The sequence below is a fragment of the Arabidopsis lyrata genome, assembly GCF_000004255.2.
Source record: "Arabidopsis lyrata subsp. lyrata unplaced genomic scaffold ARALYscaffold_7, whole genome shotgun sequence".
NCBI classification, from domain to species: Eukaryota; Viridiplantae; Streptophyta; class Magnoliopsida; order Brassicales; family Brassicaceae; genus Arabidopsis; species Arabidopsis lyrata.
The window spans coordinates 9182048-9195857 of record NW_003302549.1 but is presented as its reverse complement, the minus strand read 5'-3'; the positions used below and the strand labels follow the sequence as shown (position 1 = coordinate 9195857).

At 34.0% G+C, this 13810-nt stretch overlaps 4 protein-coding genes across 4 annotated transcripts; all 4 read left to right on the top strand.

Moving 5' to 3' along the window:
• Window positions 1-144: 144 nt before the first annotated feature.
• LOC9305951 (endonuclease 3) lies at window positions 145-2500 on the top strand. Its single transcript, XM_021017998.1, has 9 exons — window positions 145-433; window positions 706-886; window positions 985-1080; window positions 1174-1229; window positions 1400-1483; window positions 1638-1730; window positions 1810-1877; window positions 2053-2126; window positions 2242-2500. Exons 1-9 carry the CDS (start codon window positions 338-340, stop codon window positions 2358-2360), a joined length of 867 nt encoding a protein of 288 aa, XP_020873657.1. The 5' UTR covers window positions 145-337; the 3' UTR covers window positions 2361-2500.
• A 5468-nt stretch (window positions 2501-7968) lies between these two features.
• LOC9305950 (endonuclease 5) lies at window positions 7969-10651 on the top strand. Its single transcript, XM_021017989.1, is given in 10 exon segments — window positions 7969-8375; window positions 8495-8609; window positions 8870-9050; window positions 9147-9257; window positions 9379-9434; window positions 9596-9679; window positions 9753-9845; window positions 9948-10015; window positions 10116-10189; window positions 10300-10651. Coding segments are annotated over 9 exon segments (900 nt in total). The 5' UTR covers window positions 7969-8375; window position 8495; the 3' UTR covers window positions 10419-10651.
• A 133-nt stretch (window positions 10652-10784) lies between these two features.
• Window positions 10785-12207, top strand: LOC9305949 (F-box/kelch-repeat protein At4g23580). Its single transcript, XM_021017880.1, has one exon. It carries the CDS (start codon window positions 10983-10985, stop codon window positions 12150-12152), a length of 1170 nt encoding a protein of 389 aa, XP_020873539.1. The 5' UTR covers window positions 10785-10982; the 3' UTR covers window positions 12153-12207.
• A 93-nt stretch (window positions 12208-12300) lies between these two features.
• On the top strand, window positions 12301-13734 carry LOC9305948 (protein LOL2). Its single transcript, XM_002869831.2, has 4 exons — window positions 12301-12509; window positions 12669-12776; window positions 13227-13336; window positions 13530-13734. Exons 1-4 carry the CDS (start codon window positions 12344-12346, stop codon window positions 13596-13598), a joined length of 453 nt encoding a protein of 150 aa, XP_002869877.1. The 5' UTR covers window positions 12301-12343; the 3' UTR covers window positions 13599-13734.
• The last annotated feature ends 76 nt before the right edge of the window (window positions 13735-13810 follow it).

Below are 13810 nucleotides of genomic sequence, written 5' to 3'. Positions count from 1 at the left end.
GTTGGGTCTGTAATTATATTGAAAAGCCCATATTTTTTTGGTCATTTACTATTTTCCTGAATTAAATTAAACAATTAAACTCTTCTTTCTTATAAGGGGGCTAAGTAGAAATTGATTCCATCCCGGGGGGCCGATGAGATTAAAATCCCCATCAATGGAAGTATACTCTTTTTATGAAGTAGAGAAAATAAAAAAAAAATGTTTCAAGGCTCTGCTTGAATCCGGCTCTCATTGTTCTACACTAAAACCCGCATTTTTTTTATTACTGTGTTGAAACTTTCTATTTTTGGAAAGAGAAAAGTGGAAGCTATTTCAGAGAATTTGTTTGTCGCTGAGAATGTGGATTGTGAGTATACTAGTGCTTACACAGCTCGTTCATGGAGCTCTCTGTTGGGGAGACGATGGTCACTACGCTGTCTGCAAAATAGCTCAGGTGAAAATTTGTTTTTACTTAGTTTCTAAAGCTTAATTAGCTCTAAAGATTGTCTATACAGTGAGCTCTGTGATTATAGATCTGAGAACTTTTATACTTGAGAGAGTGTTGTAAGATACTTGTACATAATTCTGTTCCCTACTGTGTTAGAAGAAGAGCAAAAAAGGAGGCTTTTTTTTTTTGTTTTTCTACTGTTTCATTGAATCTACTGTACACTCTCTTCTTTGGACCTTTGTGTATGATATCTGATAATACCAAGTTTTAATCTTTAGGGTTATTTTGAGGAAGAAACTGTAGTTGCTGTGAAGAAGCTTCTGCCTGAATCTGCAAATGGTGAGCTAGCAGCTGTTTGTTCATGGCCTGATGAGATAAAAAAGCTCCCGCAATGGCGATGGACTAGTGCTTTGCATTTTGCTGATACACCTGATTACAAATGCAACTATGAGTATTCTAGTAGGTCTTTTATTGATCTTTTCTTTCAAATTCATTTATGTTTCTGTTTGACTTTGGCATAAAAGTAGTATGTGCTTTTTTTTTGTCTTTCTTTGTAGGGGACTGTCCTAAAGACTGGTGTGTGACAGGAGCAATCTTCAATTACACAAACCAACTAATGTCTGCTTCTGAAATCTCACAGAGTATAGTCCGCTGTGAGTTGGTGTTTTTGTGAATTCTGACACTTTTGTGTGTGAATTACATGGAGCATAATAGTGTGACTTAGTGTTGTTTTTGTTTGTTTGCAGATAACTTAACAGAGGCTCTCATGTTCTTATCACATTATATGGGAGATATCCATCAGGTTAATTTGATCCTTTTTGCATATTCAGACTAATCATATTACAAACCAAGTGATGTTCTGAGTTATATGCATTTGAGGCTACTCTAATTACATTGCCGCTGATATTAGTATATAGTAAACAACACAGTATATATGGCTAATCTTTATTGTGGATTTGGATTTTTTCATAGCTTTTACATGAAGGTTTTATTGGAGATCTAGGTGGTAACAAAATAAAAGTCCACTGGTACAATCAGGAGACTAATTTGCACCGTGTAAGTGTTCTGTTGATGTTTAAACTTTATATATCTTTGCTGATTGTCTTGGCTGGGAACTGGAAAGATCTATAACTTTGGAAGTTACAAGATCAAGAAATTGTTTTCTGTCATCTTCTAATGATCCAACTTGTGAATCCCTTTAATTGTGAAGGTGTGGGATGACATGATAATTGAGTCTGCTCTAGAAACATACTATAATTCAAGCCTTCCACGCATGATTCAAGCCCTTCAAGCCAAACTCAAGGTATAATCTTACTTTACCATATCCAAGATAAAATTCAACTCACAGTTGTTTGTTTGTTTTAACTGCTATCTTCATATAGAACGGCTGGTCAAATGATGTACCTTCATGGGAGTCATGTCAACTTAACCAAACGGCCTGCCCAAATCCGTAAGCATATATAAAATGCTTATATAATTTTTTCATTTCCGTTGATGTTAATTTCAAGAATTCGCGGTGGAAGATCTGTAAAAGTTGCTGATTAACAGAGAAATATGGTTTTAGTTATCATATCAATTTTTCTTATATCACCATTCTTGATTCTGTATGTTCTTGGTGTGTTCAGATATGCTTCTGAAAGCATTGATCTTGCCTGCAAGTATGCTTACAGGAATGCCACCGCAGGGACTACTTTAGGAGGTATACTTACTCTCTATGAGCAATAAAAGACCAATATTCACTCTCTTTCCCTCTTTTTTTTTTTTTTATGTAAAAATGCTTTAATGTTCATTTTCTCTCATGTCACTTTCTGCAGATTACTATTTTGTCTCTCGGTTACCCGTTGTAGAGAAGAGACTTGCACAAGGCGGGATTCGCTTGGCGGCGACTCTTAACCGAATCTATTCTACAAAATCAAAACTTGCTAGAGCATGAATAAAGATCCAATTCCAATAAAATCACTTGAACATCCAAGAACACTCTTTTGTAATGTGTAATGGTAGTTAAGGTTATGGTTTGCTATTGTTCCTGAGTTTTAACTATAATAAGTATGAAACCAAACTGTCAACATCTAAGCACTGGGATTAAGGGTGGACTTGAAAAATCAAACTGAACAAAAACAAAACCAAGCTGTTTAAATTTGACTAAACTGAACTGAACCAAGCTATTAGCATGCATGCATCAAATCTTTGCTAAAGAAAAGCACATTTCAATGAAATTGGAAAGTTTGATCACGATTCATGACGATGATGAAATAGATATATATCGCGGAGTCTGACATCGAAAAGAAGAGAAGGAAACAGAGCCAAGGTCAACTTGCCGGACACCAAAATCAGTTAAGATTCATTGGTAAAAAACCCGGCAAGTCATCCTTGGCTCAACCTCATTCTCTACTCTTCCATGCAAGACCCTCTGATACAACTAGAGACTCATCATCATCATTATTATTTTTATTTTTTTTGGTATCAAATCATCATTATTTTTTCTCTACCTCTCTTATATAATAGGAGTCTTATTATATCTTGTGTTCTTGTCATGTCAAAACCTTTACTCGTGATGAAGGTATTTATAGGCATATTTGAAATGGGAAATGTGTGGACGGTTTAATTGAAAGTTTAAAGAATTTTACATATAATATATTATATGCAATAATAAATCCATGCATGGTTTTTAGACTATTAGTGCATGCAAGCAAGAGAATTTTGACCACAACCGTATATTGAAGAATATAATTACTTTAAAAGATTGGCTGACCTTATATTATCAAATTCGAATTAGAATTTTATGTGAATACTATTAATTATTCGCAAATCGCAATCGTACTCCAAAGGCATTGTACTGCGACATAAAAATCCACGTGTCGTATGTTTCTTAGGATTGGAATCATAGTCTTGTGGGGTTGATCAACAAAAGAAGTTATCGATTGTCGCAGAAACAATATAGAAAGATTCTTTTATAAATAGTCCTTTTTAAAACATTGCCACTAATTTCAATTTTTGCGGATAGAATGGAATATAAATTGAAAATTCCAGATTGTCCTTTTGAGTAGAGAATATATTACTTGGAGACTCATCACATTGTGAAGGGAGCACTAATAATAATACATGTGATTATGTGAATATATGAGCCAAAGCTATTACCTTCTTTTTACTTACTAAGTTACTAGAGTTTTGATTTGTGTTATAGCTCCCAATCGATTAATTGGGATAAACCGGTTTCATGCCATAATGATATTAATCTTCTCATAAACTCATTATCAATAAATCATTTGGCCAATAATTAGGAAAAGACCATCCAATTAGTGAGATCCCTAACAAAAAATGCATTAGCAGCTAAATCTTTACCATATAGATGGGGAAGATGAACAATGTTTATATAGGATAAACAAGAATTCGCTTATGACGATTACATGTTGTAGTTTCGGGTCTGGGAGATTACAGACTTTGGTCCAGAACCTCTTGGTATTCATAAAAAAAAAAAAAAAAATTAACAAGAATTTGTTTCTCTAAAAAAACTGGTACATGTTCCAAAAAATTGTGAACGTTTCCAAAAATTTTTGAAATTTTTTGGAAGCTTATGAGAATTTCATAAATTTGGAATAATTGGAAACATATTTATATTACTAAAACTCATTTATTATGAATTGCTAAAGAAAAGAAAACAGGTAGGCTAACTAAAGCGTTAAAGTTAACTTTGATTCTATTTACTGATGGATCACATCATAAGATTATGAAATATGTTTTTTTTGGAAGATGTTTTTTTTTTTAAAAGGAAAATTTGAGCCTATAACCATCAAAAATTTAATAATTCAACAAATAACCATAAAAAAATTGGGCTATAATATTTGGCATACATTGTGTAATATATACATATTTACCCTTGTTGTAATACACGTGCCTAACACATCATGTCTTTAACCTCAAACTATCATCTCTTTCTCTTCCTATTTTTTTTTTCTGCAACTTATTTCACGACCGCCATATCTCTCTCCGTCATCGCTAAAAAAACAGTCAACAACGACACCAACATAATCGTCTATATAAGTCCTCCTCCTTAAGGAGATGATGATGTAATCATCGGTAAAGGTTCGATCGTCCTATTCCGATGTTGTAAAATCTTATCCGATTGCCACTTTGTGTGGATGTAGAAGTCACAGCCATCGCGGAGTATACCATTAAAACGATTTGATTTGGTGGACGAGTTAACCCACTGTATCGGCCCGCTCCATGACCTTCGAACCTGTGAGTCATGGCAAGTAATCCTCGAAAAGAAAGTTCAATTCCCTATTGCAGCAAAAAGTATAAGGGGAGTAGATAAATATCTAATCAATATAGAGATGGATAGGAATGAAGGAGAGATAAAGAGAGACAGAGGGGAAGATGAAAATGGAATAGATTTGTTTCAAATGGAATAGATTTGTTTCAAATGGAATAGTATTGTAACTTAATGAAAAATAAATTCTTTTCAATTGTTTTCTTTTTATCTTTTAATAAACTTGACCTATATATATATATATATATATATATATTTTAACCTTATATTTATATTTTACAAATATTAATTTGAATTCATGATTGTTTAACATGGCAAATTAGGTTTTTCATGTTGTATTATTTTATATCCATTTAACTTGGTTTTTAATTTGGGTTCTCTATGTTGCATCACTTAAGATATAGTGTTTCTTCTTTGTCATGCCGCATGACTCATACAATTATTTAGTATTTTGTATTCTCTACTACCACCATCGTACTATATAGAACACTACAATGTTCTATTCTATTTTTCTAAATAAATTCATTATTTTCAATTTTAAAATTTATTGATATCATCAATTTTAAAAGATATGTTTTGGGTTTGGGTTTAGACGGTTGGATTTAGGGTTTAGTATTTTTAAGTTTAAGTTGATTCAAATATAATTTATAAGAAATAGTATAGTACAACATTTATTTTGTGTGATCCTATATAGTATAACATATGTTTTTTTGTTACAAAGACTATTCACCACGTAAAATGTTTATGTCCGTTTTGAAAAATTCACCCTATGATATATTCAGAAAAAAAATCTAAACTTTTTCTAATAGAACTGAAAATTTTAATTTATTTATTTTTAAGAACTTTTCTGAAAACAAATATGGGGGTAAACGTTTTTTGTTCAAAGTTCAAACCAAAGAAAAATTAAATAACAAAATGAAACTTAAATTCCCCTTCTCTAGCACCTATCACACGTGTACTACACATATGGATTGTTTTGTCATTTTACAATGTCTGATGGTTATTTCCTTTGTTTTCAAAATTAAGGTGCTATATTCTTAATTTGTTTATCAGATTTGGTTATACACTTAAATCACCCTTTTTTAAATCACATGAGTTTATTGATGATAGACAATTCTATTTTTACAAAAATATTTTGAAATATTGAGCATCTAAAACGTTTAAAATAAATTAGTCAAACTTTGATAACTATTTTAACTAGGCCTGGGCAAAAAACCCGGACCCGAAAACCCAAACCGAAACCGACCCGAAAAAACCGGTTCGGGGCGGGTACGTGTATTAGCTATTTACCCTATAGGGTCTTGTATTGTCGTACCCGTGGGTATAGGGTAAAACCCGATCCGAACCCGATACCCGAACGGGTACCCGATTACCCGAAATTACATATAAAATTTGAAATATATCTAATATTTGAGTTAAATATATTTATATCCAAATATCCGAGAGTAATTACCAAAAAAGAAATACATTTATATTTAAATACTTAAGACTAAATATATTTATACATGAGATATTTGTAAGTTTTTCGGATGTTTGGATAAAATTTTGGTTATTCGAGTAAAATTTTGGGTAAAAATTCGGATATTAGGATAAAATTTTGGATAAAAATCGGATATTCGAGTAAAAATTTCGGGTATTTGGGCAAATTTTTGGGTATTAGGGTAAAATTTTGGGTATTTGGGTATAATCGGGTATAATTTACCCGAACCCGACGGGTACCCAATTTTATCGGGTATTTAGCGGTTCTTAAATTTTAAACCCGAACCCGATTGGACCCGAACCGAAACCGAACCTATATTTTAGATTTACCCTATTGGGTCCTAAACTTCTCTACCCGAAGGACCCGAACCCGACCCGCGTACCCGATTGCCCAGCCCTAATTTTAACCACACCACATCTACTATACATTTTTGCAGCAGTTTTTGGGGTACCCAAATCGGGTCAAATTTGTTTAATTTTGACCCGGAAATCTTCAATCGGATCTTTCCTTAAATTTTGGCAAAATTAAAAAACGAAAATAATTAATAAAATCTAAAATATATATACTTTCTCAACTAATTACTATATTTAAACGCTTTATTTATGGTATATTCTCCACGATTTTTATAGATAAAGAAATTAAATATGATGATTTAATGCTAATATAATAAATTTGCACTAATTTCCTAAAAACCTCTCTATCTAATTTAAACATAAATATATGATTCTTATTTCACTTTTATTTGATCTTATATTTATATTATTTTAAATTATTATAAAATATATAAATAGTTAGTAAATTTTAGTTTTTTTTTTTCTGCATATGTTACAATTCAAATTTTTTAAAACGGACATATATTACTCAATCGATGAATAAAAATATGTGTGTAATCTATATTAACATTTTTAAGAACAAATTGAGCATTTAATCATGTCGTTATTTTATTCAGACCCGAAATTGAGTCATTCGGATCTTTCTTTAATTTTTACAATTATCTAAAATGGGACAGTATATCACGGGTGAAATCCTAATTAGTATTTTAAGATACAATTATAAATTGTTTTTACGGGTTGGTCCAAAAACACACACTAATTTAAAAATATACATGGAAACTATTTGAAAGCAACTTTCAAATTAACTCGAATTATATGACATTTAAATAAAAGTGTTATTAAAAAAATAACAAAATGATGTTTAATTTCATTTTAGATTATATGGTTGGACGGGTTTGGGTCAATATTAATACGAGACAATATACCACATGTGAAATCCTATAAATAACAAATCAAAATACAATTATACAATCTTAAACACTAAACAAAACAAATACAACTTAAATTTTTTTATTTTAGATACAACGCATGTGACCCGCGGTACACAACAAAAAATATTATACACAATAAATTCATCAATTTATTAAAATAAAAAAATCAAATAATTAACCCGCGGTGTACCGCGGGTCATATCCTAGTTTTTAAATATAACTATTTCACTTTTGATCCCCTTATTTTGCATAATCCGTTTATCTAGTATAAATACACTTGATCAGTTTGATACACTTGTTTTGCATAGCATGATCCATTGTGGTAAAGTCTAAAGGGTTTAGACGGTTGTGATGGTTAGAACATATAAATTCTTTTGTGAATCGCTTATTTATTGTTGTACACCAAAAAAAAAAAAAAAAAAAAAAATTATGCGGACCAACTATGTACCGCTTTTACTTAGAAATAAATTTGATCAAGTACTATTCTCCGATAAACCATTGACCATGGGTTTAATCTATTTTCTCCATTGCTTTGTCTAATTTTATCAAAATCAGCGATTTTGGCTTAGATTTTGTAAGGCATTCAGAGACCCAATTTCGATTCCGCGAATTATTTGGAGCTCTTCTACCAAACGGTATGTGGAATTTACAGGCGATTTCTAAACATGGGAAGTGGTATCAGACTGTTAAATCTCGTTCTTTAAAGCTTCCCTTTCCATGGGGCTTTTATCTGGACTTAAAGCTTGATAAAGGAAGGATCTTTGGAATGTTATCTCTCTCAATCTTAGCAAGTGACTGGTACAACTGTCAGCTTATTGATTTCGATTAAACAAATCAAACGTGGGTCTGTGTGTGGCAATAAACAATGGTGTTAATGGAGAGAGTAGAAATACAAAATCAAAGAAGCTAGGCAAAGATCGAAGCTTTCTTTGAGGTAATTCGTTGACCTTTTTTTTATTAATTTCTGCTTGAATCGTGTTGTTCTCTTTGTTCTACTAGAGATTGATCTGGACTTTATGTGATTGTTGAGAAATTGAAAGCTCTGTGTTTCAGAATGAGATTGTCCTTGAGATTGTTGGTTGCCACTGTACTCGTGCTTACACAGCTTCTCCATGGAGCTCTCTCTTGGGGGAAGGATGGTCACTACACTGTCTGCAAAATAGCCCAGGTTAATTTTCTTTATTAGTTTCTGAGATGTTGCTCTAAAATGATCTGAAATGAACTCTGTGAAAGTGTTGTAAGATACTTGAAGATTGATTTAGCTCTAGAGAACTGTGAAAACAAAATCATCTAGGAGCTTTCTTTATTAGTTAGGAACTTAGGATGGAAAAAATGTGGTTTTTTTCAGGAGTTTGAGATTGGATTTTGCTTTAGACTGATAAGGTATTAGCTTTTGTGATAAGATGATTTCAATTTCCAAATCCTCAGGGATACTTTGAGGATGATACTATTGCTGCAGTGAAGAAACTTCTGCCTGAATCTGCTGATGGTGATCTAGGTGATTTTTGCTCATGGCCTGATGAAATTAAAAAACTCTCGCAATGGCAATGGACTAGCGCTTTGCACTATGTTAACACTCCTGAAGACAGATGCAACTACGAATATTGTCGTGGGTTATCTTTTCCTCCAACTTCAGACATATTTCTGTTTCCATTGAATATCTATCTGCTAAATTCAACTCTATGTCCTTTTGTCTTCTGTGAAGGGGACTGCCATGACACTCATAAGCATAAAGGCTGGTGCGTGACAGGAGCAATCTTCAATTACACAAACCAATTAAAGTCTGCTTCTGAAAACTCACAGAATTTAGTCCACTGTGAGTTAGATTTTAAGTTAATCTGATACTTCTTTTAATGTTTCAGTTTACTAATTTGTGTGCGAGTATTTGGAGCATAATACTTTGACTTATAGGTGTTTTTTTTTTCTTTCTTTTGCAGAAAACTTGACAGAGGCTCTCTTGTTCTTGTCACATTATATGGGAGATGTTCATCAGGTTACACTTTTTTGCAAATTCAGACGAATCATAGATTTAGAACCAAATGCTGTCAGAATTATAGTTATATGCATTTGAGGCATCTTACACTGCAGCTTTGATTAGTTTATTGTAACAACACAAAGTATGGCTAATCTTTGTGTGGATTTTGATTTTCACAGCCCTTGCATACTGGTTTTCTTGGAGATCTAGGTGGTAACACAATAATAGTCAGCTGGTACCATAACGAAACAAATTTGCACCATGTAAGTGCTTTGTTTTTGGTCATCTTGATGCTAAAAAGTATCTTTCCTGACTCGGAACGATCTTAACTTGAAGGTCTGGGATAACATGATAATTGACTCTGCTCTAGAAACATACTACAATTCAAGCCTTCCACGCATGATTCAAGCCCTTCAAGCCAAACTCAAGGTACAATCCTGCCTTCTGTAATCAGCTTCAGCAAGTTATAGCCATATCCAAGATAAAATCAACTCACAGTGAGTGTATGTTTTTACGGCTGTCTTAATATAGAACGGCTGGTCAAATGATGTTCCGTTGTGGAAGTCATGTCACTTTCACCAAAAGGCCTGTCCAAATCGGTAAGCATCTATATATCTCTGTTAAGTTGCTGAATAGCAGAGAAATCTAGTTGTCGTTATCATATCATTATTGATTTTCTATGTTCTTTGATGTGTTAAGGTATGCTTCTGAAAGCATTGATCTCGCCTGCAAGTATGCTTACAGGAACACTACTCCAGGGACTACTTTAGGAGGTATACTCACTCTCTGAGCATTGAATTCAAAGTTTCTATCTACTCTAAAACCAGATCGTAGCTTTTTTATGTTATCATGTACACGACTTGATCTGCTGCTTTCTATGCAGATGAGTATTTCCTTTCTCGGTTACCCGTTGTAGAGAAGAGACTTGCACAAGGTGGGATTCGCTTGGCAGCGACTCTTAACCGTATCTTTTCTGCAAAACCGAAGCTCGCTGGATTATGAAAGTAAGAAAAAGATCTTAGAGAATCCACTTGGATCATCCAAGAACAACTCTTTTAAGTGTTTTTTAAACACTGTGAATGGTTGAGTGAACCTCCAAAAGACTCTCTCATTCTTCTTTTCCATATATCTCAGCATTAAACATTTACCAAACAATAACAAAGCACACTAGCTAATGGATATAACAATATATCTCTTACGTAAAAATTAAAGAAATAGAGTCAACGATTGGTCAATGTTCAGTTGTTCACCGTGAAGACGAACTTAACGGAAGAAGCTAATTCATACTTTCCATTTTTGTTTTTGTTTGTTTTCAATTTTGTTATTAGTTTCCTTTTTCCTTTTCAAAAAGGAAAGTTTAACAAAAAGAAAACAAAGAAAGAGCAAAATACATAAAAGAAGTTTGATATCCTAATGAGATTAGGAACCCTATATAAAGACTTCTGGTGTGAGATCGGTGGGGAGACATAAAGAAGCCTAAGCTCAAAAAAAAAAAAGGTTTCTTACGTGAAAAGCAACCTTTAAACCCTAAGAGAGCAAAAAAGCAAATCCGATACACAACTATATATGGCTCTCGTATGCACTTGGACATCAATGAACGGGGCAGAGCCACCTTTTGAAAGAAGATCAATGAACGGAGAAGAGCCACCTTTTAAAAGAAGACGGGTGAATTTTCTTATGCTTCCTGATGATTTGGTTTTAAACTGTTTGGCCCGCATCTCAAGATTGTACTATCCATCTCTCTCTTTAGTATCCAAGAGATTCGGCTCTATCCTTACTTCAATGGAGCTTTACCAGACCCAAACTCTCTTAGGCCGCACCGAGAGTTGTTTGTACGTGTGCTTACGGCAGAGTACATGTGCACCAATAAGTTGGTTCACTCTTTGCCGCAAACCAAATAGCTCAAAAAGACTTTTGGCCCCAATTTCATATCCTAAATCTGCATCAAGGTCGGATTGTGTAGTGGGTGTCGGTCCTAATATCTACGCTATTGGCGGATTCAGTAATGATAATGAATATAGTCCTTCGTCTAGCGTCATGGTCATGGATTGTCGTACTCACACATGGGGTGAGGCCCCAAGAATGCAGGTAGCCCGTGTGTTCCAATCTACTTGCGTCTTTGATGGAAAAATATATGTAATAGGAGGCCGCGGAACTCTCGATTCAACGAAATGGATGGAGGTTTTTGATACAAAAACCCAAACTTGGGAGTTTTTGCAATTCCCTAGCGAGGAGAAGATATGCGAAGGCTATAAGTACGAGAGCATAGTGTATGAAGGAACCGTCTATGTAAGGTCTCATGATCAAAATGTGACTTACAAGCTGCATAAAGGTAGATGGATAGAGGCAGACTTAGCGATGAATAATGGATGGAGTTGCTCATCATCTTTTTGTGTGATAGAGAACGTGTTCTACTGTTGTAATAGAAATGGTAACGGTATGATCGATTGGTATGACTCTGAAAAAAAAGTATGGGCAACTTTGAAGGGGTTGAAAAGATTGCCTAAACTTTATGGGAATGTTAAATTGGCAGATTATGGCGGAAAAATGATGGTGTTGTGGAAAAGAGTTTCGTATGTTATGACCCGTAAGAAAACAAAGATTTGGTGTGCGGAAATCACGATTGAAAAACGCAAGGATGGAGAGATTTGGGGGATACTAGAATGGTTTGACGTTGTATATAAAGCCAATGTGGATGAGCTACATTTAGAGCATGCTCTTGTTACTACCATTTGATGAAATCTTAGTCATGTAATTGTCAACATTGAATTTTGTTTTGTTCTTTTTTTTAGTGAAATTTTTCCGTTCGTTTATTTTCAAAAAGTCAACTATTGGTCAACGTTCATGGAAAAGTTAAAAGTTATAAAAAAAAAAACTGAGTTAATAATAATATCGACATATTCGCCGGGAGCGAGACGGAAGGCGTGATGGAAGAGATACAAACGCAGAAGAAGGAAGAACAAAAGCACCGTGAAAATGAAGAAGAAGAGGAAGAAGGACCTCCTCCGGGATGGGAATCTGCAGTTCTTGCTCCACCAATCGCCACCGTCACCGCCGCCGTAAACCCCAATCCCACCACCGTCGAAATTCCCGGTATTTAGGGTTTATCGATTTGCTTCCATTTGTTGGTACAGTCTGATCAAATTAGAGATTTTTAGTGGATTTTGTAGGCTTTAAGAGAAAACCCATTTTATGATTTGGCGAATGATTAGAGATTTTCTGCAAAAAAAATTTGGTTTTTGGGGGTTGCAGAAAAGGCGCAAATGATATGTGGATCTTGCAGGCGTTTACTTTCGTATCTAAGAGGATCCAAACATGTCAAGTGCTCGTCTTGTCAGACTGTTAATCTCGTTCTTGAAGGTTCTTCCATGGCTTTTTATCTCTTATTTCATTTAACTGAAAGCTTGTGTTGATTATCTCAGTCACTTGAAACTGTTAAGGAACAATCTTGGTCTCGTTTTACTTAGCGTGTGTGAATGATAAATCTATATTCCGTTGTTTGGAGAATCCTCAAGTGTAATCTTTCTTAGACTAAATGAGTTTGGTTCTTAGATGAAACAAGCAAGAATAATCTTTGGCTAGGATTCTTCTCTTAAGCTTTTGTGAACTATTTTGGTCTCTAGTCTACTCCATCATAATGTCTCCTTTATAGACTATTTCTGTGATCTTTTACTCTTACCACTCTTGGGGAAATTGTGTGATATTAAGACTAAGATTGTTTCTTCTAGCTTTCGAATTACTTGGCCTCATTATTTATGAAAATAGCCTTCTCCTCTTATCGGTTTTGGGCTCGTCGTTCTTTGTTTGCAGCTAACCAGGTTGGTCAGGTGAATTGCAACAATTGCAAACTGCTCCTGATGTATCCTTATGGAGCTCCATCTGTTAGATGTTCCTCCTGCAATTCTATCACAGATATCAGTGTATGTAACCTTTTAATTTTGTTTAATTTCCTCTCCCAAGCATTTATACATGGAATTGTTTTGGTTTCTTGGTGATAGATAAAGTTAAAAGCTAAATCTGATTGAGTTCTTAAAACCCTTGTACTGATCCTTTAAATATCTGAGTCAGAAATCATCTGATGAATCAATTAAAATATACTGTGTTGTATTTCAGGAGAACAACAAACGACCTCCATGGTCTGAGCAGCAAGGACCACTCAAAAGTTTAAGCAGTATCCGGTGAGCAGAGAATTAAACTTGAACCGGCTTTTGGTCAATTTTGAACCGGTTTCATGACTAAAAAAACTTGTAATAATGTTAAAGATAGATGAAACAAAATCACCATTAGTAATCTCATTGAATTCCCATTCTTTCAGATATTACTTGCTCACTTTTCATTCACTGTTTTAACTTATTTATGCTTTAGTGGTCCGTTAAAATGTGAGCATCCATAGA